The following is a 25,650-nucleotide window of genomic DNA, read 5'->3' on the forward strand; positions in this document are numbered from 1 at the left end:
CAAGGATTATTGGCTATTTACTATTGTATAGATCGACAATGTTCAAGGTAACACCACAAATCAAATACAATACATTTGTTTTTGTTAAAGAAGCCATAATAGGGAAATGCAACTACTTGCTTTTTCTTTCTTTCTTTCTTTCTTTTTATATCGTTATGGGTGATGATCTTGGTCCTCCCCCTGCACCTAAACCAGTAACCATGCCTCCAATGACAGAAGAAGATCAAAAAAGGCTTGGTATGTGTCCTCCTGTAATGATGCCTTGTTCGCCTCTATCAGGCCCAACAATGGGTCCTAATCTTGTCTTTAATTTCTATCAACCTTATGGCATGCCTATCGTCACTTCTGCACCTCCACCTCCACCTCCACCTCCACCACCTAAAGAAGAAAAGAAAGAATGTAAAAAAGTAATTGTTCAAAGTGATCCAACTTGGAATGATCCTCGTATGTTGGCTAAAAGGGGCAAACCTATTAAACCCAATGATGCTTGTCTGATTCAATAATGTGTTTATTCATTATGATATTCCATATAATCTGTTACAATCACACGCAATATTTGTCTAAAGAAGCCCATGTCTCCAGGTATTTCATTGTACGCCAAGTAAAAATCTAGCTTGTCCATGGGTTTAAGTTCTAATGTACCATAGTTTTCATGAATTAAAGCTAATGGCAACTTCATCAATAAAAATGACAACTTTTTTTTTCTTGCTTACCCATCACTTGTTCTGGTGTAGGGAATTTGACACCTTTCATGGCTTGCCATTCATCTAGAGCAGGCTGAAAATGATTGCAGATCAATTTGATATTATGAAATTCATGGTATGTGATAGATAGTGCTGTTCTTTCATGTTTAGGAATGGCTCTTGCTTGTTGAACTATACAATTAGGTGGGGGGGAAAGCATCATACGTTGATCAATACATACCATGGTCTGATAATCTGATAAAATCAGAGGCTGCTCGAACGATTTCATAATAAAGACTATCATAGCTTTTTGTATCTGTTAAAAATGTTTCTCCATGAGTGACACACATATTAAAGACACGCATGAGCTTTGTAAGTCAGTAAAGACAATCAACATAGACAACTTACAGAGGCCAAGTAAGCACCGAATTCATCTCGAGGAACAAAATAATCTAGTTTAAGTGCTGTAAAATGTAAAATAGATGTCCATGTTGACCAAAGTTCTGTCCAATGATATTCTAATCGCATCTTGTGCTTGTTTAAGAAACTCAATACACGATGAATGACTGAAAAAGCAAGTCTATCCTAAAAGTCAATGCAGAGCGAAATGTAAACAACTTACTTGTAACAAGTCAAGTCGAGCTTGTTTCGAATATTATGTCTAACAAAAAGTAACATGGTGTCCAGGACAGCACAAAACAAAGACCGAGGTGATTTCATCAATGGTAAAGTAGGCGATCTTTGTCGACAAAGACGCACAGTGGCCCATGATTCAGTCTTGGCCATATAGTTGAGTACAGCATTCTCTTCCATCAGTCTGAGTAAGAGCGTTAATAACAATCGAGCATAAATCTGGGTTCGTTCTGTACGGTTATTTTCAAACAGATACGAAGCAAAGGATAAAAGAGCATTCAAGCAATTCGTTTTCTTTTCCTTGTCTTCTTCAATACAGACACGAATCAGAGTATGTACAAAATGAATGTTGGTATGTATCAAATCAAATAAAGGTAATAACAAGGCTGTTTGAGCAGAGGGTCTAATGACATCAGTTGCGATTCATATAAAAGAACTTACAAATGAGTTAATGATTGTAGATTATCAGCTTCAGAAGGAGCAGCAGGTGTTGAAGCTGAAAACCATCTTGACATATAAGTCACTAATGTCTTTGACAATGCTTCTTCATCATCATACAGTTCTATATAACGACTTATTGATGGGTAAGCTCATGATGCTATATCGCCTATCTCACCTCTGTAGGCTCAAGAGTGTTGAGGTGTACATCTGAATGATATTCTACTTTTAATAAAAGATGAGTATAATGCTAATTCATCATGTTTGTACTACCTCTAATGCTTTCTTCTGCTTGATCTGTTTCAGGTACAGTAAATAAGGATTTCTTGCTTCATACTTGTTGTAGTTGGAAAGCATACCAATTAACATCATAATATCTCTAGTATCATTTTCTTGTTGAATCTCTTCGAGTTCTGCCAAAGTCTGATGCATGCATTAAGTCATCAAAAAAACAATAATAACAAAGAACTCACATTAAACAAGCTAACAGACATATCGTTTGAGATGAAATAGCCATTGAGACCATTCTGGTTAACATTATCACTACCAGCAGATAACACAAGGGCCAATTGAAGTGCATTTGATCGAGTCGAGGGCTGTTCAATCAGACGCTGAATTGCTTTCATCAATCTTGTAAACATAGCATCTGCTTCATCAAATCCAGTCATGATGAAAATGATATTGAAGTGAGAAAGTCTTTTCTTTAGAAACAGATGACGAAATACAAGCTTAAGTAGCAAGATAGCATGCTGCTGTCGCGTCTTTTCACTGACAGTCTCAACGACAACAAGTTCAAGTTTTTCCAGGCACGCTAAGAAAAGAGCACTAAAGTTATGTTTCAAAGCAAGCAAACTTTCCTCTGATGTTTTCGAAAAGAGATGAGCAATACATTGTGTGTTGATGGGTAGAATAAGGTAATTGTCCCAAAAGAATTCAGATGTGTCAAATCTTTCCTATGGTTTATGAATAAGATATTGCTTTATTTCTTCAAGTATTTACCCTAAAAAGGCTTTCACTTTGTTCGGCAAACTTTTCTTTGAACTTTGGTTTGACAGCGTTCATCTTTGCCTGTCCAGTGGCAAGCATAGTAAAAGTAAAGAAATGCTTTATCTGCTGTTGATGTTTTAATTAAGATCCCGCCAAAGTTACACAGAAAAAGACTATTTATTATGGAAAGTGTTTTCATATCGAAACTAGTAGAAGAAAATCCTGTGATTTGCATTTTTTCATGGCGGGAGATGCACCGACAAAAAAAAACATGACTAACCATACATACTCAGTAGTAAAGAAAAGAAATCCTGAGGCATTAAAAAAAATTGCGTGTTTTCCGTCCTTGAGCAAGCCCTTCAAAGCATAATAAATGATTTCTATAGACCTTGCATAATAAGAATTTAGATTGGTTATCTAAAAAAGAAAAAACATGTGGCGAGGCCAATCACAGCTTGACCAGAGTTGGTAGAACTATCAGTAGCATCACTAGTGTCAAGGCTTTATTCTTCAAGTACATCTGCAGTAGAAGTTGTATACAGTGAGATTTTTTTTTTTTTTTTTTTGCGTAAATGTATTGATTTCATTGTCGATCGTACAAATAAACCAAATACTTGTGACCTGACACTCTATAATTGATAGCAATATAGAAGTTCACTCGACTAAGATTCGAGTCATTTAACTCACCAGATTCAATAGATCAATTGTTTATATTGATAAGCTATTTTCTTTAAATGTGTTTTTCGATAATGTATTACTTGTTAAAGGAACAGAGCCACTGGACAGACAACAACTCAAATAAATTCTTGTCTTTTTGTTAGGCGTATGAAGATGTTCTAAAGCCTGTTTACACACACACAAATGTTCTAAATACCTACAGACTATGTTTACTAACATATATGATACATTTGGAGTTGATTTGATCCAAAAATGGCGACTTGTGAAAAATGGTCAAAAATGACCATTCGATCAAATACTCTTCGATTTTCTTTGAATAAAAGACAGGCTTTTCGCTCATAAGTTTACTTTACCTTTACTTTTGGGTATCATTCCCTGAACAACTTATCAGTTTATTTTTTCTTTATTTTATGTAAATCCCTATTTGAACATTATCTTTATTTTTATAAGGAACATTATCAAAGCAGGTCTATTCTTGCACACTATCATTGTTTATATAAGCATAGACTCATAAACCTTTAATTGAACATTATCTCATACTAAAATCTATTCATTGTGAGAACACTATTAACGGAAGTATTATAAAGAGCATTATCAATATTTACTCTACATTACACACCCAATCAATTATTATAAACCAGCCAATCTACATTGCCTTCCATTTCAGTCTTCGCAACATAGTTACATGGTAAGTTCTATGTCCATTTAACCCCACATTTGCATTATAAGATGCGTATCTTTCTATTTTTCTATGTTTCTTGACATGCTAGATAGCACACTATATGTCTTATATACCATTTGGAGTAAAAATGCTCACAACACAGCTTAAATGCATTATTATTTGATGGACCATTACTCGACAACCATACTACTAAAATGACCCTTTTTATCAACATGTTCTTTTGATCCCAGGAGTCAAATGGTACTATTGGTTTGGCTGTTTTGTGAAATTTATTTTTTGACTCATGGAGGATCTATGGAGGTCCCATGTAGGTCTGATCCAATTAAAATTAGGTAATACCGTCTCCAAATACTTCCAAAGAAAAGAAATCGAATTTACTAAGATAAAAAAGGCGATGTAATTTGAACATTGCCTTCAAATCTGCACTCAAAGCTTGTTGTACACTGTAATTGATGGAAAATCAGCCTTTTTTTTTTGGTAATATCGAATAGCAAACAGGCTCCAATTCTACCACCAGTAAATGCAAAAAATGTATACGAGTAAAATATACTATGATACATGACACTTTTGACGGCAAAGAGGGTAGCTTTGGACATAACTTACAATGAATATCATGCAGGAGACGGATTCGGTGTTTCAAATATTGGTTTCTTACGTATATACGTGCACGCTGCTCGAAGACCATTCTTTTTTTCTCTAGACTAATACTTACAAACCGCAATAAAAATGTAGAGGAAAAGACAAAAAGAACAGCACCTAGAACTCAGAAATACAAAAGCAAAACCCACTTGTCCATCATGCAATGTATAAAAAATAAAAGAGCTTCTGCCATTTTTTCTTTATATATGCGTACAAATTGAGTTTAGTGAGAATGCAATCATTATTGCCATCTGTAGTTTTGTGTATAAAGAGTTTTTATGTTTATGCAATCTATTTCCGGAAAGGGGGTGTAGATAGATATGTGTGCAGCTCAAGAAGAGCTTGGTGGAGGTGGGGAGGTGCAGGATCAGCAGAAGGTGGAGGAGGAGGAGGAGGTTGACTACCATCATATGAGGAAGAGGGTGGAGGAGGAGGAGGAGCCATACCCTAAAACAATAAAATAAATACCCAGCATTACAAACGATAAATAACTTACCCAAGGATCAGAGCCATCTCCTGCTGCTGGTGCTGCTGCTGGTGTTGGTTGTTGCCAAGGTGCACCAGCAGCTTGCTGTGATGGATCATAGTAACCATAAGCATTGTAATAGCCACCAGGTGCAGCATAGCCATATCCGCTCTGTTGCCATGGCGCATTAGCTGTATCCTTTGCACCATAAGCACCACTGGATGCTGACCATGGTGGTGCAGCAGCGCCTGCTCTAGGCTGTTGCCATGGTGGTGCAGCAGCACCAGGAACACCAGGAACACCAGGAGCACTTCTGGGTTGTTGCCATGGAGCAGCAGCTCTGTTATCATACTAATCAAAAGAAGGTAAATATAAACCCTTTATCCATACTTGTGTATACTTACACCTCGATTATCAGCACCGGGAACAGATTCACCCAATTCAGCCATTAGATTCATATATTCACTGTCCAACTGAGAATCACGCTCACGCATCTGGTTAGCCAATTCAGGATTATTACGCTGCGTACAATCACGAGCAATATGACCCATACCACCACAGATATGACATGTCAAACTCGAAGTGACATTTTGTCTTTCAGGACATTCATATCGTCGATGGCCAGAAGCACCACAATTCAAACACGTCTGGTTTTCATCATCACGCAAAGTACCGTTCAAAGCAGCCAATTCACGCAATTGATTTCGCTTAAGTTCATTTTGACCTTCAGGCACAGAAGCAGAAGTCTCAATCACCTTTTCAATCAACTTGACAGCCTTTTTGACCTTTTCTTCTGTATCTGCCGTGACGAGACAATGGAGATCTTCTTCTTGCCCGGCACTGGCAGCAGCGTCTGTTCTTGACTTGCCTTCCTTGACAGATCCTCGACCACGAATACTGATCTTGGCGCCGGATTCTGCTTCCATGCTCTTTAGTGTATTGCCACGAGGACCAATCAATTGACCGATAAAGTTAATTTCGGGGAACTCCTTAGCTGGAATGTAGACTTTTTCTTGTGTTTTTGTTGGACGTTTATAGTCGAGAGGAGGTCTAAAGTTGGGAATGGTTCGGATAGCAATCTCAATCAATCGATGACGTTCGTCTTCAAGCTTCTTTTTGACTCTGACTTCTCTTGTATTCACACGTTTACCTTCAGCATTATAGATGGGTTCAGGAGAAGGCGATCTATAGAGAGTAAGTAAAAAGACACGCTCAAGTAGGGTTTACCTGTCGCGTTCACTTGAAAAGTCATTGGTACGTATTTTTCTGTTGATTTCTTCAAGTCTGATTTGCACTAGAGACAATGATTAACTAGCATCTTTTAGGTTGAACTTACATAAATATTTCTCAGATTGATCTCTGTTTGCTTTTGAAATGGAAGTAGGCAAACCAGGAATAATCACTTTTTGAGATTCGTTACCCCAACGACTCTTACGCTTTCTCTTGGGTGTGGAACCATCCGTAGCTACTGTTGAAGAAGGAGAAGCTGGGATGGAAGAGGAAGCGACAGGTGAACGTGTGCCTAAGAATAAGTTTATACACCTTCCTTTTAATGTCATTATACTTACTAGGTGAATGTTCTCTTTTTTCGTTGGGTGAATCAGCAAAACGCCGTTTATTGCCCAAAGGTGTCACGTTCGTACCTAACATGTCGTTTAGTTTCTCTTTTGATCATCATGTGTGTACCTGTTGGTTTATACATTGAATACTAGGTTGAGAAAAAAAAAATACAAAACGCACACAAGAAATTCACAGGCGCAGCGTACTGTCCAAGATCAAAAAATACAGTCACAATCAAACATCCCTTTTTAAGATTAAGCAATACGATGAAGGATCACGTGAAAATGTGCCAACAAAAAGGAAAGCGTCTAACGCGTCCTTTTCCATTTCTTTTTTTAAACAATCAGGTAGACTTTACTAACGCGTTTCTATAGCTATTTCTTTTGTTTTTCCTCTTATTTATTTGAGTTCTATGAGCATTTTCTTTTCACTTCATTATCATCCTTATTCCCTAGTGGCACACATGATCGTCGGACCATGACTGACCTCGTTTACTTTCTTTTGCCATCCCCTCCTCTTCTTTATATTTTTTTTTCCCTTCTTTTATTACTTCAGAGCGACTAAGGTGCCACTTAGAGCGTCTTTGCTCTTTTGCTTCCTTATTGCACTTAGATTAGTATAGATCTCTCTCTTCTATTTAGTATAGTATATTAAGATGGCAGGGTAAGCTAAGGAAGGTCTGGCGCTGATTACGGCAATCTCTTTAAATTAGTTTTTGTTGTTTCTAATAAATAAAGTCTTGTTCTTTTGCCTTCCTCCCTAACATTGTATTGCTGCGGCCAATCTCATTCCTTGTACGTGTTCTCAATATCAATGGGAAAAAAAAACAAACACGCAGCCATGATTGGTCAATGTAAGAGAGAGAGATGCATGATGCTATTTTATTCTCTCTTTTTCTCTCTATTTTTTCTTCCTTTCTATCTTTACTATAGAAATGACACACAACGAATCGACCATCACCAAAGACAAAGAACTTCCTCAACCTCAAAATAGCAATCGCCTCAGCACTGCGCCTCTGAAAGACAAGTTATTAACGAATTCTTCTTATCTGGCAGCAGAAATTCCCCTCAAACTAGGTCATTTTATGTCCAATCTATGGACCTCTGGATCCGAACTCTCTAGCTCTTTTTTTGCTCAGCATCCCAATGAGACAGATATGATTATTTGGCTATTAGGATGTCCTTATTATACCAAACCTTTAGATCAAATGCAACAAGCTATTTTAGAGGCACAAAAAGATGACATGTTTAGACCAGATACACAGCAAGAACCACAAGATACAAATGCAGTTGCTTTGCTTTGGCCGCCTGATTTCTATGAGGATTTTACTTCCCGATTATGGATGACCTATCGTCACAACTATCCTCCTATTCGACCTTCAAGTCACAAGACAGACATTGGGTGGGGATGTATGCTTCGAAGTGGACAGAGTCTATTGGCAAACACATTATTGATTCATTTCTTATCCAGAGGTAATGGTTGGCTTCTTGTCATTATCTTTACTGATGTTGATTAGACTGGCGACGTCAAAGGCAAACACCAGCCACAAGAAAAGAATACAACAAGGTTAGACTAATGGGTCATGGTTACCATTAATCCTTTCAAGTAGATTGTGCATTGGTTCTTGGATGAATTGTCACCGAGAGCACCATTCTCTATTCATCGTATTGCACTTCTGGGTAAACAATTGGGCAAACATATTGGTGAATGGTTTGGTCCAAGTACCATCAGTCAAGTTATTCAGTAAGTATTGTTGCCTGGATTGTATCAACTCACTTTTGTTGGACTAGAGCATTAGTATCTGATTTTCAACCTGCTCATCTGTCTGTCTATATTGCAGCGGATGGTGTGATCTATCAAGATGGTGTTCAAGATGTAGTCACTGGGAAAAAACCAAGAGGTGATTTTACAAGTCTATGTAAATTAGGCATGGATGATCCTGCGTATCATGCCTCCAATGCACCAACTGTATTTGAGCAACAAACTCAATTTAAACCTGTCTTGATCTTGATTCCTTTACGCTTAGGCATTGATTCCCTTCATCCCACCTATTATCCTGCTCTCAAGGCATGTTTTGAACTACCTTGGTTTGTAGGTATTGCAGGTGGTAAACCGAATTCTTCACTTTATTTTGTGGGTCTTCAAGGAGATGATTTGATCTATTTAGATCCTCATTTCTCAAGACCTGCTTTAGAAACCAAGAGCTTAACAGACTATACAAGAGAAGATTTTGTCACTTATCACTGTGCTATACCGCGCAAGATTCCTCTTGCCAACATAGACCCTTCTATGATGATTGGATTCTATTGCCGTACAAGACAAGAATTGGATCATTTTTATGAACAGATTCATAGGGTAACAAAGAACAAGAGTGTATAGGTTACTTATCTCTTACTAGATATCTGAACAACATACGCCTATCTTTACTATTGAACAACACACACCAGAATATGATGAAGATGTACGAAGTGAACATGATTTTGGTATCATGAGTGATGAAGATCCATCTTCAGAAGCAAGTGCCTCTTTATAATAACAATTAAAATACCGTTCATACGCGCCTTTTTTTTTTTCATTTTTTATTTTTATTGAAACGATGGAAGAAGATTACGAGAGTGTTCTACTCATTATTCGAGAATGTTATGGTACATGATGGTTGTTCAACTTTTTCTTATTTAAAGTTAGTCTATAAAATCCCTCCTAGAACAGCAGCTAGAGGTTATAGGTAAATATAATAACAAAAAAAAAAAAAAAAAAAAAAAAAGAGAGAGAGAGGAAAGTATTGATATATGCTTAAAAAGAGCTGCAGAGTGGGGAGACCTTGCCACTAGTTTCTTATGGAAAGGTCGTTTGAGGATTGTAGCTAAAGGCAAACAATGTGAGATTCGTATGGAAGACAACAGTACAGGTAATTCTTCTATCATGTAATTCAACTTAAGAAATGTCAGGTGATTTGTTTGCTGTCTGTCCCTATCAGGTCCATTCAAATTCTGTAGAAGCTGTATTGGATTCCAGTCGTTATTTTGTATTGAAGATTGAAAGTGATGGTAATTTAGACAGTTGACAGCTTGAGTACTCAATTAATAGGTCGACATGCATTTATTGGTATGGGTTTCCAAGAGCGTTCAGATGCGTTTGATTTTAATGTAACGCTACAAGATTTTGTAAAGTAAGTGGACTGGATAGCATCGTTTGAATTCAATTGTTGGGTAGACAACTTCGAGCTGAAAAAGAAGCTGTTGAGCGTGCAGCAGACACAACACCTAAAAAAGATTATAGTCTAAAAGAAGGTCAAACGATCAATATCACCATTGGTAATGTCGGGGTAATGTATATCTATATCTTTAAACTGGCTATTTATAGTTGATGGTAGGCTAAAAGAACAAGACAAAAACCTGCTTCTACTTCTAACGAAGGTGGATTGGTTCCTTTATTACCTCCTCCTCCATCTGCTTCACAAGTTAAACAACAACAACAACAACAGCAACAGCAACAGAGACAATCCTTTTTTTAAGTCGTACAAAATAAACTATATATTTATACACAGGTTGACAGCATAACAATATGATTTCAAACTCCATTACTTGTCTGTTCACTATCAAACAAAGCATGTTTGATTTCTTTATGCTCTAAAGAAGATGGATTGGTTACTTTTTTTATATGTTGTACTCTTCATTAAAGAATAGGTTACACTCCATTTTGTTACGTAACACAGGCGATTATCCTTAGATTCTGTACTCAATAAAGTATGTGTATAGTTTATTATTACATTATAAGAATGGATTAGTATCTTTTTTTTAAGTGGGTAACAAAGAAATACGAAAAGGGAATTAAGCAAGAGCAACCAGAGCGGATAAAGCAACAAGAGCAATAGAAGCAGGAACAACACGAGGAGCAGCACTTGTACTTTCAGTACTTTGAGCAGAACTACTGGCGTTACCAGAAGCAGAAGATTTATTGCTGTTACCACCTGGTGTAACCGTAGTGGTATTGCCTTGATTAGTAGTAGTAGTAGTATTGGAAGGAGGGCCTTGAGGAGTAGTGACAATAGAAACATTAAATTCTTTAGCAATAGCAGCAGATCTTTCAGCAATCCATTGGACTAAACCAAAAGAGGCACCGCCACCATTAGCATTGGGAGCAGACACAGCTTGCCATAAGTTTTGATTGACTTCATTCATGGTCCAACCAAAGTTGATGCCGGGTGATTTTTGAACAATGGAGCGATCCCATTCAAGATCAGGCAAAAGGAATTCATGAAGAGCCAAGACACGGTTAGTTAAAGTGACATTGTTATACAACACACGGACAGTCTCAGTCAAGTATTTCTCAAACATGGCCTTTTTGTCATTGTTCTGTAAGAGACGGTTGGCCATAATACCACCGGGATAACGAGCTGGCCAGTCCTTGTAGGAGACAGAGATAAAGCCATTGCCTTCAGGTTCAGCCAAATTGACACCAAAGGTACCATCGAAATCTTGGTCGAGGAAGTACCAGTAGTTGTTTTCAACATCTTTATAGGCACCATCGTTGGTCTGGCCCATCCAGTAACCATCCCAGTGAGCATTCAGGTATTCAATCACCATGAAACGCAAGAAACGTTCTGTATCAAACATCTTTTCAAAAGTAGCAAGGGCAGCGTTGTCTTGGACATTGGTTTCATTAAAGGCCTTACATAAAGGATCCAAGGCTTCATAACCTTGAGCATTGGCAGGATTAGGGGCCCAAGAAGAGTAGCCATCTGTGCTTTCAGGGTGGTAAAGGAAATCAGCACCCGACATACCATCGTACAAGAGACCTTGAGTAGCAGGGGCCTTACCATCATAGAATTGTGCATTAATGTAGGAGAAATCAGTGATATCATCCAACATGTTGAATGTACCAAAACCATCACCGTTGATAAACAGTCTGACCATATTGGCTTCGTTGGCATAAGTACCTAAGGCATGACAGATATCGGCATAGAGACGTTCACGAATCTGAGTAGGATCTTCTTCCATATGACGGAGCTTAAAGAAAGTACGATCCGCAAGCACATCACCAGGAGAAAGCTTCCAGTTCCAGGATTGCTTGGCATTGTTGTTCTTTTTACCGGCACCATGGATACCAAAACTGACGTTGTTGAATGTATTGACATAGTCTGAACCAATGAAGGTCAGTGCACCAGTGACTTTGTCCTTAGGTACATTCTTGACGAGATTGTCTACAGCAGAAGCATCACCTGTGAAGAAGACAGTAGGGATATAGTTTTCATCGAAAATAGGTTCTTTGGCACCTTTACGAGTCCATTGAGGCTAAAGAGTATGCTTGTCAGTAAGGAGATGATGTTAAGGAGAAAAGTAACCTACCTCTTTTTCAATGGGCCAAGGCAATTGAGGGATATTGGCATAAGTGACAGGGCGATTGGCAAAGTCATTTAATGTAGATGATTTAGAACTATCAAGGGCGCGGGAGAAAGATTCTTCAACACCGCCAAAAACATACTAAAAAAAAAATGAGACAATCGGTCGATCTTTTTACTGCTTACCTTATATTCCTTAGCAGAACCCACTTCGGCATTACCAGTGTAATAAGGAACGTTGGGAATAGAGGCAGTAAGAGCTACTTGTTGGCCATTGACAGATACTTTAACATCAGTAGCATTGGGTGCAATGACATTAAATTTAACAGAGGCAGCTTCAATGGCTACTAATAAACAAGTAGAAACGAGGGCAAGAGAGAACTTCATAAGATGTATAGAAAAAAGGGAAAGAAATACAAAAAAAAAAAGGATTGCATTTAAATAGTAAATTTGATTTACTTTGTGTTTGTGCGGTAAAAGTTTATTAATAGGAGTTAAAGAAACAAAGGGGCTTTTTAGTAAATCCGTGTTACGACCATTTGGGAAAATCTTTTTTTTTGTGTAATTCTAGATGTAAACCAAGGTGATCTCATGTGCCTTTCTTTTTTAAAAAGGGGTAGATAACCGAGAAATATAAAAGAATAGCTTCCTTTTATGTGTCTTACCATCTAAAAAAAATTATCATTTTTAAATTGAAATATAAAAATAAGTAACCAATCAAAGGGATTCATTTCCCCTCTACTTTTTGTTGAGCTGGTTACCGCTTTTTTTTTATAGTTAAACGACCTTTTTCTAAGCCAAACCTCCGCTTTTTTTTTTTTAGTTAAATGATGTATAAAATGCGTAAACTTTTTTATTTTTATTTTTATCGCATGTTTGAATTAGTCAATTATGCTGATTTATGGAATAAAATGGATCTCCTTTAAGACATGAAATTTGCTTATCAGATCAAATAAGTTATGTTAAACTGTCAAAGTAATATATGGCGTGTATTGTCGTACCTAAACAAATCTACTTCGACTTCCAATGTGATACATACTTTCTGAGCAACGCATTGTTTTCCTTTTTTATCTGTATATGGAAAGAATAGAATATTGAATGCCAGAAGATGAATTCCATCGTAGAGTAGGATCGTCAAATGGACAAAAAAAAGTAATGAGGCAATACTGAAAGTCAGTAAACAAGTATGGACAAAGTCAGGCCACTGATGAATAAAGACTAAAACAATCAGCATGGAAGAATGAAAAGAAGGTGTGGATACTATTCCCAACAAACAGAGTCAATGCAATGGTAGATACCAAAGCGTAGCCTAGAACCAAGAAAGTTATTTTTGTTCTGCTGGAGAAGTATAAAGGCACCTGATAAACTGTAAACAAAAACAAAAAAAAAAGTGAATTCACAAGTATCTCATTAGTTTTATGAAAGTAAAGAATATAGGGAAAGAGATTTTTTTTCTCATAGGACTCTATATAATCAATGATATGTTTGTCCGACTTGAAATTGAAAGCGACACTCAATTAGCATAATTTGACAGTAACTAGATGTCAATAAAGTATTTATGGGGGGAACACCCCGTTTGTTTCAAAAAAAAAAGGGTATAGGCGTTTCATCAAGCTTTCACGATATTTCTTCTTGGCCTCAGCAAGTTATGAAGTACTCTATGATACACTTTGTTTAAAAATATTTGATAAAATCTAATTTTTTTTTTACGTAAAAAGTGAGACCAAAGCTATTTGATGGGTTGAAAGCAATCACCCCAAAAAAAAGCATGTTGATTTAAATAAAAGTGATTGTAATAGAACAAGCAAATGATTTCAGTATATACTAACATGAATATCGCTTGTTCTTTGCAATATGTTTCAAATGAGGAATTGAGAGGTAGGTGGTGTGACTTATTGCATATCCGAGGTATCTAAAGAACCAAGGAACGGAGCTCAAAGCTTCGACATGAAAACCATCCGTCGTCTTTCCGTATTTTTTGACCATGCTTTTCGCTTTTTATCGAGCTCGGATAGAACCGTTGTCATGAAAAATGTTTATCCCACTCGAACAAACTGTTCCTTTTATAAATAATCAATCATTCACGCTTGTTTTAGCATGACAGCTAGTTTGTTCATCATCATCTATCGCAAAGTGTTTGTTGAAGTATCTTGTCAAAGCAATTCTAGCAGGTAGAGCTAATATCAATAGATTGGTATTTGAAATGAACAAGTGCTATCGCCCTATTGAGCTCTTTTTTCCCATCTTATTGATCCATGAACCTTTATTTATCCTACAATATTATTCCTCTCAAAAATGTTGAAACAGTACAGTAAGTAGAATCAGTAAATGAGGCGATGTCAAGCATCTGTACAACTAAAAGAAAACACGACAACTTGCTTCTTTTGGTGACTCTAAAAAAAAAAGCGGCCAGCTTGGCATAAACGTATGATTGCTATGCATTTTAAAATAAATCAGTTTATTTTGCTTCATTCTACCATATTCTCTCTAGACACAAATAAACCCTTTCTTAGATAAAGAAAAGACGTATTAAAATATAAGCATCCTGTGTCGTTGCAATCTTAATCTAACAAGTATATTCAACAAAGCAGTTTGTTTCAAAATTTCTGACTGTGGACTCCTAGTGCAAATATGGGTGATACATATTCTGTTGAATTTGAGATGACCTACAAAAGAAGTCTATTGTCTACGACGGCAGTTGTCTACTGAAAGTCTAAATTGCTTCATGGCCCATGAAAATGGCTCTGATCTAAGCATTTTAAAAACGCTTAACAGAGTGCTGAGCAACATTACGAAGCATATTTTTTTTTTCACTGACGATTTCACTAGCCTTGTTGATTCTAGTAAAAATAAAGAAGGAGGTAGATAGCCTCTTTTTAATCATAAGTGTGATATCTAGCAAAGTTTGAAAGAAAGAAGTAGTTCCTGCCCCCGTGCATTTCTAATAGCGAGAAAGGTTATTCAAACATCAGATCAAAATCAAGTGAGAACTCATGGGTTGATCCTTTAGGCATTAGCGCTTAGATATGTGCAAGAGAACTTGATGCAATGATGAAGCCTGAACTGTGTTTATGGCTCAAGTATCCTTGTCTGCATCGGGGTCTAAATAGTGTTCAAAACCATTTTGCTTGTCAGTCTGACATGTCAGCTATTTCAGCTAATGTGCTTCCAATATGGTTCTCTGGTTAACGTTAAGATTTTTATGGGCAATAAGATGAGATCTTTAGGTCCCGCTTGATTTCTTCTTTGTACGAACTTGGGTTGAATGTGTCATTCGCTGAGTTTATCAAAATCTAAAAAAGCCACTTAGATGAAGAGTCATGCTTGATTTTATAAATATGCATTTGGGATCTTGTTTTTTTTTCTTCTCTTCTCTTTTTGTTTTTGTTTCATTACTTTTAACCTTTGTATTATGCACGACAAGTATCAATCTCCTTTAACTTCTCGCTATGCCTCTAAAGAGATGGCTTATAACTTCTCTGAAGACAAGCGTTACTCTACTTGGCGTAAACTCTGGCTTAACTTGGCTATTGCCGAAAAACAATTGGGTTTGACAGACATCACTGACGAAGCTATTGAGCAAATGAAGGCCAATCTTTACAACATTGATTACAAGGTTGCTGCTGAAGAAGAAAAGAAGCGTAGACACGATGTCATGGCTCATGTTCATACCTTTGGTCTTGTTGCACCTGCTGCTGCTCCTATTATTCATTTGGGTGCTACTTCATGTTATGTTACTGGTAAGTTTGCAATACGACACAACTGTTGTTGACATGCTGCATAGACAATGGTGATTTGATTATTATCAGAGACGCCTATGATTTAGTGATCAAGAAATTGGCTCATGTGATTGACATTCTCTCTCAGTTTGCTCAAGAATACCGTGCTTTACCTACCTTGGGCTTCACACATTTCCAACCTGCTCAACTTGTGACTGTCGGTAAGCGTGCTACTCTTTGGATCCAAGAGCTTTTATGGGATTTAAGAAACTTTGAGCGTGCACGCGATGACCTCAAGATGCGTGGTGTCAAGGGCACAACAGGTACACAAGCTTCCTTTATGGCTCTTTTCAATGGTGATCATGACAAGGTGGAGCAACTCGACCAACTTGTGACTGAACTCTCTGATTTCAAAGAAGCGTATCCTGTCTGTGGTCAAACCTATTCCCGTAAGATCGATATTGATGTCTTGCACCCTCTTTCTGGCTTTGGTGCTACTGCTCACAAGATTGCTACTGACATTCGTCTTTTGGCCAACTTGAAAGAAATCGAAGAACCCTTTGAAAAGGACCAGATTGGTTCTTCTGCTATGGCCTATAAGCGTAACCCCATGCGTTCTGAACGCGTCTGTAGTCTTTCTCGTCACTTGATGATCTTGGTCAATGATGCTTTGCAGACCAGTGCTGTTCAATGGTTTGAGCGTACATTGGATGACAGTGCCAATCGTCGTATTTCTCTTCCTGAAGCCTTTTTGACGACAGATATTATCTTGACAACACTTCAGAACATTTGTGAAGGTATGGTTGTGTATCCCAAGGTCATTGAACGTCGTATTCTTCAAGAACTTCCCTTCATGGCTACTGAAAATGTGATCATGGCCATGGTCAAGAAGGGCGGTGATCGTCAAGAATGTCATGAAGAAATCCGTGTGCTTTCTCATCAAGCTGCTCATGTTGTCAAGATGGAAGGTGGTGAAAATGACTTGATTGAGCGTATCAAACACACAAAGTACTTTGAACCTATTTGGCAAGATCTTCCTCAGTTGTTGGATCCTTCTACTTTTATTGGTCGTGCACCTGAACAAGTGGATTCGTTTATTGAAAAGCATGTGAAGCCTGCTTTGGCTCCCTATGCTGAAGCATTAAAAGAAACTAGCAAGGCTGAATTGTCTGTCTAAGCTTTTTTTTTTTATGTAAATTTTCTTTCTGTACAGTTATAAATAAATAAATAAGAAAAAAGAGTCTATGCAAAAGGACAATCTTTTACAAAGACAACTATGTTTGTATCCAACGAAGCGGGCTATTCCTGTCTTATGACCAAACAAACAAACACATTATACTATAGCCAATGAATACCTGTTGAATAGACATGCTTCTGTTATAGTTTGCATTGGCCTACATCTTTAAAAGAAAAATAAGCATCTTGTTTATTGTGATTGAATAAATAAATAAATAATTAAAAAAAAAAAGTCTAGTTTAGATTAATCCTCTTCGTCCTTTTTTCTTGCTTCACAGTCCACCTGAAATAGTTTTTGTGAATGTACTTCCATCGTAGTCAATTTTCTTCCATAGACACAACCACTGTCTAATCCAACTGTCTTGCCATGCACCTGGACACCAAGAGAAGCATCATGTCCATAATAAACAGTGGCATTATTATGTGCTAATGGACTCGCTCTATAGACTTCTGCCCAATGCTTAGCATCCGTGTTCTTGAGTTCCTTCATCTTCTTCTTGCTTGGTTGATTGTTTTCTTGCATGATACTTCGCATGTTCATAACAGACCAAGGATCATTGTCTACCAAGTTTGGAATAGCCGGATCTAAACCACCATGCACCACGCGTGCATTTAAGTTAGGAATATCCAGGATCAAGGGACATCCCATTAAATAATCAAATTCTTGAGGACCAAGTGCCCTATTTTTTTTTTTTAAAAAAAAAAAGATTAAATCAAAGTGAACATATATTTGTCTTTACTTTACTTGGCGACGTCTAGATGTCTATTGCCGAATTTCAATGGATCAGCCACACTACCTTCAGGAATCAATTCATTTGCGTCCGACATGGCTTCTAGTCCATGTTGATCAAGATAGAGTTTTGTACGAATGGCCTTGTCATCATGATTACCACGGACACAATAAGCGCCTATCTCTTGAGCACGACGAATGACACCGACAGGATCTTCTCCTCGAGCCACCAAATCACCTGTCAAGATCAAGACATCCTTGGCTGCTTCAAACTGCACTTGACTAAGTAAGGCATTCATTTCTTTCAGGCAGCCATGCACATCGCCCATGATGAACACACGGCTGTTGGGCGACACCTCCAGAACTTTGAGTCTTGTCAAGTTAGCATAAGGTGACACAGGATATGCATAGCTAGGTGGGCTCATGCTGGCCTGATGGTCGGGTGTCATCAATGATCGACTATAGGTCACAGGCGCAGAAGCAGCAGAGGAGGACGATGTTGCTCGTTTTGTAGGTTCTGGACTCAGGGAAGCTGCTTTGTATGGTTTTTCTTGTTCTGTTTGGATCTGTGGTTGTTGAGCCATGGGCACAGCAACAGCAATAGCAATGACCGTGGCTGTCAAAACACAGGCAACGACGGACAACAAGATCCATTTGATTTTTTTGTTTGATTTTGAATGCATTGAGGTCTTGTCGTTTAGAGTTTCTACACTGGATGTTGACATGTTATTTTGTTGTCAAATAAAGAAAATGAAAAAAAAGAAGGTTTTAGGAAATTAATTCATATGCACTTTCTTTTTTATTTTTTTATTTACTTCGAAAACAAGCAAGTGTAAAAAACAAAAGGAAAAACAAAGAAGAAAATATGAGAAAGATAAAGAAGTGGAGTCCTTTTTATTGATGCAGATAAAGTTAAGTTTAAAATGCCGTTTCAAAATAAAATACAATAAAAAAAAGGGGGGCGTTAATAATCTTGGTTGGCATTGTTGCGTTTAGAAGCCTTGATAGATTCTGGCATTCTCATTTGATAGTCTATAAGAAGAGAAATAAATAAATATATATGATAAACAATCATGATAACACAAACCTCCATTCTGTGTAATGTATCGAACCCAAGGTAATGCTTGATATCCACTTTTTTCAACAATCTTTAAATATCTCACTTGAATACCAGAGACAGTAAAATAAGGGATTTCAAACTTAATGTTAATAGGTGGTTTCTTTTCTGCCTCTTCAGCTATAGGAATGCATTAGGATCCAGTCAATCCAAATACGTATTTTTTTTTTTTTTTTTTTTTTTTTTTTTTTTTTTACCTGCTTGAACTGAAGGCAAACCAAAATGAGCACGCATAATAAACTCTTTACCACCTTGGAATTGTTTAATCTTCCAGACCAAACATGATCTTTCAGGCTTATAAGAGACAGAACCATTGCTGCACTATGATCCATTAACAAATAGATGCTCTTGAATTACATACCTTGAATTTAGGTGTATCAGCATCATCAGGAACAGGCACTTCAATTTCAACATTATTGGCTGAACTCTTTCGCTTGAACTGTGCCCTTGCTTTCACAAGGTATTCTACACGGGATCCTGAATATGTCTCTACAACAGCTTCTACCCAAATCAATGGCTTCACTGTTGTCTGAAGTCGATAGCTCATTAATTCAAAATCACCATCAGGAGGGATATAACTGATAGTACGGTCATTTTCAAATCGAGATAGTCTTACACATTGATGGAATTTGACATCTTCCATCTCAATGGCTTTGGAAGAAGCATTGGCTATCCTGTATGAGTTCTTCTCCTCCTTATATATGTAGTGATAACTTACATCTTCCTGTAGCTTCAAACATCACCTTGTCATTCAAACCTAAACGAAGTTCAGGCATACCAGAAAGATAACATCGCATCTTGACTGAACCCAATACTTCACTTCTCAACACATTACCATTTGAATTGACCTGAACTTAAGTTAAGTCTATTTGTTTCAGCCATTGGACTTACCAAAAGATTTACACTTTCAATCACGTCTAAAAAGACTTCATTCTTTTTGTATTTAATACCTTCTGAGCGCCAAGAGACAGCATTCGTAACAGCCATGGGTGGACGAACTTGCACTTCAAGCTTATGGGCGTCTTGTGTAATGTATCTATAGCCAAGTTGAAGCCATGTATCATGCTATCAAACTTACTCTTGTAAAATCTTGGTTTCTGTTGTTTGAGGATACCCGAAATCCATCATTTCATCCAACAATTCATACACGATAACAAAATTATCCCGAATCGATTCTTCTTCTAGTTCTTTAAAGTACTCTGAAAACACTTCGGTCAACTTGTGTAAATAAAGCATGATGGAAGCTGCATTCGTGTTCTTTCTGGTTATGGCCAAGACTATATTGTTATGAGTAAAACACGCTATAAGAAGAGTGTTACTTACGATAGAGATTACTGTGTTTGAGGTATAAATAGTTGATGCCTTCATGAGTAAAACAAGGTAAAGGAATCTGTTCATCTTCTGCCTCTGATATCTATTTGCTATACACGTTAGTCATGGACAACATCAGTAAAATACTTGCCAGTGGCATAAACTTTTCTACTGCACTCATAGGAATATCACCTCTATAATTACGAGAAATAAGCACCTTGCCTTTCAGGTCTAATATAAAGACTAACAACACAAGTCAATATTTTCTGTGGTTGTTGATGGCACTTACTTGCTGAAGCCATGATGAAGACTAAAAAAAACAAAAAAAAAAAAGCGGACGTTTCAAAATTATTTATAGGGTTGTACAATCAGTCTAAAGTAAGTTTATTGCTCCATCTTTAATATAAACAGGGGGAAGATGATGTTGTCTACGATAGTCTCTCCATCCTTCAATAATGATGGACTTGAAAATGGAATTGATACCACAGCCTGTGATATCCAACCAAACAAGCTCAGGACACTGATGTATCAAATGCTTGATGCCTTCCTCATTTGATCGACTCAAAAAAGACACAGAGACATATTTAAGTTGTTTGCCATGCTGAGCTAGTGTGTGCAGAGCAGCATTAGTGACAGGCCAACAACGTACAAGGTGCAGTAGTTGCAGATGAGGACAATGTTCTGCCAAAGACAGGATAGCATGATCCGTGAGTTGGTAGATAGAGTTCAGTCGGATATGCGTGAGTGATGATCCCCAATAACTTGCGATCTGATGGATGGCTTCATCAGTCATCAAGACTTGAAAGCCTAGATCGAGATGCTTTAATCGCTTTGGTAGTCCATATTGTTTCTCTGCCTGTATGAGTTGTAAAAGACCCCAGGGTGTCATGTTTCTCAACAGACTTAACCAGAGACCCACCATGGATTTACTCTGAGGCATGGATTTAGTCACAGCCAAGGTGGACATGATCGAGTCCCCTACATTTTCACAGCCGGATAACTGAAGATACTCTAGCTGAGAGGCATGTCTTAGCACACAGCATACTTGGTCGTCTGTCACGCTAGCCAGCCATTCAGATTCTTTGTGTGTGGTGTCGATTTCTGAATAATTCTCGTGTTCTTCGTTATCCAGCATAGGTGTCTCGATCGTCTCTAGCCCTGTCTTTTGATAATCCACGCGTTCTAGACGTACATATCCCCTGAGTGAAGGTTGAAGTGCATCATCATTTTCAATCACCCGTTGATTTAATGCACTTGTCAGTTGAGACGAGACTAAACGAGGCGAAGGTTGAAGGACCAATGAGTTGACACAAGGACCATAATGGCTTGAGAAAGATGGTTGGCTGAATGTTCTGACCAACAGTAGCCAATGAGGCCATGTTCGGATATACAAGTGTCGATACAAGACAGGCATGACAGTCGCATGCCATACTCTATTGACACTCGCAATGGCAGGTAGATTTGTGCGAGGTACATAGTCTACAATACGCTGAATAATCTCAGGAGGAAAATGAAGTGGACGAGGGCTTAATAAAGTCAAGGGATCATGTGGATTGTCCTTGTTAAAATAGAAAATACGCATCATAATGAAAAGAAAGTGAAAGAAAAAGAAAGAAACAAAGAAAAAAAAAATTTTTTTTGTCCAATCAATAGTCGTATTTTAAGAAAGTGCATGAAACGAACTCTGTTGAATGTAACAAAATGGCTATTTTCTTTAAATAGCAATCACATTCCAAATTGATTGTTCCTCACTAAAAATAGCGCTGTGTTTATAAAGACAGAAAAAATAAAATAAAATAAATTCTTTTCCTTTTTTTTTTTTTTTTTTTTTTTTTTCAATATTATGTCTGCAGAAGAAGTGACTGTAAGCTTATCTCGTCTTGCTTTAGCCAAAGCCATCAAGACCCCTGATGCAGGTGAAGAAGCAGAACATTGGTCAAAAAGTGTTATTTTCCATCAAGCTCATATTGATGATCAAATGCGACACTCTATTCAAAATCCTCAACTTTTGCAGCAACAGATGAGACGCACTCGACAAGCAAAACAGAATCCACAACAAAGATGGGTAGCACCTCCTATGAGTCGTGCACGATCAGATGAAATGCATTATAAACAGGCACCAGTACATTCTTCTCAACCCAATAGTTATGATCCTAGATTAGGTAAGCAACAACCACAGCAACAGCAACAACAGCAACAACCACAACAACAGCATTTGCCTACAGTCCATCCGTCCAAAACAAATCGTCGTTATGTTCCTAGTGACGATGAAGAAGAAAGTGAAGAAGAAAGTGAAGAAGAAGAAAGTGAAGAAGACGAAGAGAAAGAAGAGCAGAAGCCAGCGATGACATCACACGAAATCAAACAATCTACACCTGTTCCTCATAAACCACTCAAGGTACCCATAACACGTACCATCGAACCCAGTGATGATGATGATGATGATGATGATGAAAATGAACAAGATAAACAAGGTAAGCCAATAAAACACGTGGCAATATAGTCAGTGACTAAAAAAGGAAATGTTTCTTGATCCTTTTAGCTATTGAGACAGATGAACAACTCTATGCTCGTCGAATGTCTACTTTAAGACAACTTGAACGTGGTACCAGTCTTCATAGAAGAGCGCATTCTACAGGTGATATGATGGTGCCTCCTACTGAAGCATTTATTGAACCCATAACTCATTTGACAGATAACAATATTGAACAGTGGCGTATGACTGTGATGGAAGCAGACAACATGAGCCATTCTACTCCTCGTTCAAGTGAATATGTTCCTTCTCCTATGACTGAAGAAGAAGAAGAAGAAGAAGAAGATCTTTTAGAAGAACCTATTGCACGCTCTAAAAACAATACCATGATGAAACAACCCATGCCCACCAATACCAATAGAAGATCTACTTTGGGTGAATTAGACATGTTTTATTATCAACAACAACAACAACAACAACAACAACAACAAATGTATAATATGCAAATGCAACAAGCATTACAGATGCAACAAGCACAACAAATGGTACAAATTCAGCAATACCAACAAGCCATGCAAATGCAACAACAACAGATGTATCCCATGTATCCTCAACATAGTGATAAATCAAACAATCGCAAGAGTGTATCTGCTATGGACTTGATGATGCAATTAGAACAAGAAAAGGCTGCTTCTCGTAAATCCAACAAGAAAAAGATGCCTGACCCATCCAAAGCCAACCTGAATGAAGGTCTCTTAAGCCATGTGCCTAAACATGGTCAACACAATATCAATTTCCAACAACAAGTACGTAAAATGCAACAAATGCCTAGAGCAAGTATCAGTGACTATCAATTGCAACAAATGCAACAAAAAAGTAGTCGACCTAGCAGTAGTATGATGCGTCATCCTATGGTACGCAGTGATAGCTCACCCATGCCTACGTTGAGTATGTCCACACCCTTAAATCAACAACAAGGGTATTTTATACCTCAACAACCCATGATGTTGGCTCCTACCATGAATATGAGATCATCACAGCATTTGCCTTCAAAACGACAAAGTAGTCATATGAATAATAAATTTTAACTTTGTTTAATGTAAATTGTCAAATATCACAGTTGGCTTTTTAGGACTGACTTGAATGCCTGCTGCTTGAATGATGGCCCATTTCACGCGTGTCATTTCTTGCGCAATCTCATCATTCTCGTTGTGTTTACTGGTACGTCGTTTGCCTGTAGTGAGTAACTGAGGATAACAACAGATGGCATGTTTGACCAAATATTTCTCAATCTCTTGTCTTGAATCAGCAAATGCTTGTCGAGAAACTCTATCTCGTTTGGTCAAGATGACTTGGTAAGACAAAGCTTGTTCATCCAACATGCTCATCAACTGTTTATCTGTCTCTTTCAGACCTGCTGTAGGATCCACCAAGACAAACAATCGCTTGAGTCTATCTTGAGATAAGTTTATGTACCTATCTGTCGCTTACTTACTGTTGACGTGTCTTGAGATAATCAAGAATCAATTGACCCCATTCATCTTTTGATTTATAGCCATAACCAGGCATGTCTACCAACACGACTTGTTGACCAATATCAAAGAAATTCAATAGTTTTGTGTGTCCCTACCCATGGATGAGTTTCTTTCGGTTGAATAGATGACATACTGGCTTATTGGATGTCTTGACAAGTTTACTGTTGTTGGTCAATTGATTGATCAAGGTCGATTTCTATGCTTTAAACAATAAGAAGCTCCCTTTTTAATGTATTCTCTTACTTACACCCACATTACTTCTGCCTACAAAAGCAACCTAGGACTACCGTCAATTACTATGGTTGCTTGATATCACTTACCTCAGGCTTGTTGAGTTGAGGTGCTTGTTCACTTTGTGAAATACTCAAGAGAAATTTGACAGGTCTAGCAAACAGTCGATTAGCATCGGTTATCTGACTCGGTAACAAGACAGGTGGTTCAGGAAAAGCAACAAGTTGATAACTTTTGCTATCTTTTGAAGCTAAGTGACCCAATGATTTAAGGGACAAACAAGTAGAGAAGGTACGTCTTAAAAGCGTCATAAAGAAGAAAAAAAAAAAAAAAAAAAAAAAGAAGAAAAAAAAACTTTTTATATATATAAAACAATAAGCCAATCAGATTACATATAATGCATTCAACAGGAGGCTGTGTTTTACCATTGATCACTACCTACATGATAGTTCTTATCAAAATCCCAGCCTTGACAAATCATGATATCCTCCAAGTATTTAATCCGTTTCTTGTACTCGATTTCTTTTGCATACAGACTCTTCTTTTCTGATTCCAATACAGCATTACTCAAGACAAGTTTGGCATTCTCTGCCTGCAGAGCACTGACTTGGTTTTCAAGTTGATCGACCTTCATAAACTTCTTGAGTCGAGATCGTCTTGCAGCATCTGTATTCTACTCTTTCATCAATGAGGAGAGAGGATTGAATAGCCTATTTACCTTTCTTCTCTTGAGTGTATCTTCATCAATCGTACCATCTTCAGAGGGCTCGGGTTCTGGTAATTTACGAATCCCTCTTGGTTTAGGCAGTGGTCTGGTTAATTTGATTTCTTCTTGTTGAGGATCAGGATGGAGTTCCATGGGTGGTTTATCATCCCCACCCCATGAAATATTGAATACAGACCCATCTTCTTTGGCGTGTGAGGGTTGTTCATGAGAGACATAGTGTGGATGAGGTCGTCTGAAGAGTTCTTTGGCTAATCCTGTTGTTGTTGTTGTTGTATGAAGAATAGGTTCGTCTGGAATAGAAAACGTATTGACATTATGCCATAGTAAATCACCTTCTTTTTCTTCTTTTGATTCTTGTGTTGGTGTATCTACTAAGGGTGGAAATAACAAGGCTTGTGTGTTGTTATTATTCATGTTGGCATTTTTGAATTAAAAAAAAAAAAAAAAAAAAAAAAAAAAAAAAA

At 37.6% G+C, this 25,650-nt stretch overlaps 10 protein-coding genes across 10 annotated transcripts; 3 read left to right on the forward strand and 7 right to left on the reverse strand.

The window, feature by feature from the left end:
- Window positions 1-508: 508 nt before the first annotated feature.
- B0P05DRAFT_583208 (uncharacterized protein) lies at window positions 509-2,840 on the reverse strand (the record flags this gene model as incomplete). The annotated part of the gene is made up of 10 exons (XM_051582234.1): window positions 509-663; window positions 714-875; window positions 925-1,051; window positions 1,092-1,263; window positions 1,306-1,719; window positions 1,758-1,889; window positions 1,933-1,976; window positions 2,028-2,177; window positions 2,228-2,707; window positions 2,754-2,840. 10 exons carry the CDS (start codon window positions 2,838-2,840, stop codon window positions 509-511), a joined length of 1,923 nt encoding a protein of 640 aa, XP_051439035.1.
- Window positions 2,841-7,665: 4,825 nt separating this feature from the next.
- On the forward strand, window positions 7,666-9,331 carry B0P05DRAFT_524009 (uncharacterized protein). The gene is made up of 5 exons (XM_051576149.1): window positions 7,666-8,238; window positions 8,283-8,332; window positions 8,376-8,509; window positions 8,557-9,121; window positions 9,165-9,331. Exons 1-5 carry the CDS (start codon window positions 7,701-7,703, stop codon window positions 9,297-9,299), a joined length of 1,422 nt encoding a protein of 473 aa, XP_051439036.1. The 5' UTR covers window positions 7,666-7,700; the 3' UTR covers window positions 9,300-9,331.
- Window positions 9,331-10,504, forward strand: B0P05DRAFT_524015 (uncharacterized protein). Its single transcript, XM_051576150.1, has 7 exons — window positions 9,331-9,411; window positions 9,452-9,491; window positions 9,568-9,674; window positions 9,715-9,813; window positions 9,854-9,935; window positions 9,980-10,091; window positions 10,140-10,504. Exons 1-7 carry the CDS (start codon window positions 9,363-9,365, stop codon window positions 10,278-10,280), a joined length of 630 nt encoding a protein of 209 aa, XP_051439037.1. The 5' UTR covers window positions 9,331-9,362; the 3' UTR covers window positions 10,281-10,504.
- B0P05DRAFT_483726 (coth protein-domain-containing protein) lies at window positions 10,497-12,500 on the reverse strand. Its single transcript, XM_051575231.1, has 3 exons — window positions 12,294-12,500; window positions 12,115-12,249; window positions 10,497-12,060 (listed from the first exon to the last, which is right to left on the reverse strand). The coding sequence occupies exons 1-3, from the start codon at window positions 12,492-12,494 to the stop codon at window positions 10,597-10,599; spliced, it is 1,800 nt and encodes a 599-aa protein (XP_051439038.1). The 5' UTR covers window positions 12,495-12,500; the 3' UTR covers window positions 10,497-10,596.
- Window positions 12,501-15,352: 2,852 nt separating this feature from the next.
- B0P05DRAFT_524025 (adenylosuccinate lyase) lies at window positions 15,353-17,242 on the forward strand. The gene is made up of 2 exons (XM_051576151.1): window positions 15,353-15,847; window positions 15,892-17,242. Exons 1-2 carry the CDS (start codon window positions 15,520-15,522, stop codon window positions 17,001-17,003), a joined length of 1,440 nt encoding a protein of 479 aa, XP_051439039.1. The 5' UTR covers window positions 15,353-15,519; the 3' UTR covers window positions 17,004-17,242.
- A 64-nt stretch (window positions 17,243-17,306) lies between these two features.
- On the reverse strand, window positions 17,307-18,217 carry B0P05DRAFT_461758 (Metallo-dependent phosphatase-like protein; the record flags this gene model as incomplete). Its single annotated transcript, XM_051574088.1, has 2 exons — window positions 17,307-17,742; window positions 17,808-18,217. The coding sequence occupies 2 exons, from the start codon at window positions 18,215-18,217 to the stop codon at window positions 17,307-17,309; spliced, it is 846 nt and encodes a 281-aa protein (XP_051439040.1).
- A 431-nt stretch (window positions 18,218-18,648) lies between these two features.
- On the reverse strand, window positions 18,649-20,548 carry B0P05DRAFT_524029 (AP-1 complex subunit MU-1). The gene is made up of 10 exons (XM_051576152.1): window positions 20,510-20,548; window positions 20,372-20,463; window positions 20,233-20,323; window positions 19,988-20,186; window positions 19,801-19,945; window positions 19,628-19,757; window positions 19,271-19,578; window positions 19,107-19,230; window positions 18,880-19,029; window positions 18,649-18,824 (listed from the first exon to the last, which is right to left on the reverse strand). Exons 1-10 carry the CDS (start codon window positions 20,520-20,522, stop codon window positions 18,757-18,759), a joined length of 1,320 nt encoding a protein of 439 aa, XP_051439041.1. The 5' UTR covers window positions 20,523-20,548; the 3' UTR covers window positions 18,649-18,756.
- Window positions 20,549-20,564: 16 nt separating this feature from the next.
- B0P05DRAFT_524030 (uncharacterized protein) lies at window positions 20,565-21,818 on the reverse strand. The gene has a single exon (XM_051576153.1). The coding sequence runs from the start codon at window positions 21,803-21,805 to the stop codon at window positions 20,594-20,596; it is 1,212 nt and encodes a 403-aa protein (XP_051439042.1). The 5' UTR covers window positions 21,806-21,818; the 3' UTR covers window positions 20,565-20,593.
- Window positions 21,819-23,991: 2,173 nt separating this feature from the next.
- On the reverse strand, window positions 23,992-24,262 carry B0P05DRAFT_450539 (uncharacterized protein; the record flags this gene model as incomplete). The annotated part of the gene is made up of 2 exons (XM_051573878.1): window positions 23,992-24,145; window positions 24,189-24,262. Coding segments are annotated over 2 exons (228 nt in total), but the record flags the coding sequence as incomplete, so codon positions are not given.
- Window positions 24,263-24,777: 515 nt separating this feature from the next.
- Window positions 24,778-25,606, reverse strand: B0P05DRAFT_524040 (uncharacterized protein). The gene is made up of 2 exons (XM_051576154.1): window positions 25,178-25,606; window positions 24,778-25,132 (listed from the first exon to the last, which is right to left on the reverse strand). The coding sequence occupies exons 1-2, from the start codon at window positions 25,598-25,600 to the stop codon at window positions 24,881-24,883; spliced, it is 675 nt and encodes a 224-aa protein (XP_051439044.1). The 5' UTR covers window positions 25,601-25,606; the 3' UTR covers window positions 24,778-24,880.
- Between the last annotated feature and the right edge of the window lie 44 nt (window positions 25,607-25,650).

The sequence above is a fragment of the Gilbertella persicaria genome, assembly GCF_025201335.1.
Source record: "Gilbertella persicaria strain CBS 190.32 chromosome Unknown B0P05scaffold_3, whole genome shotgun sequence".
NCBI lineage: Eukaryota > Fungi > Mucoromycota > Mucoromycetes > Mucorales > Choanephoraceae > Gilbertella > Gilbertella persicaria.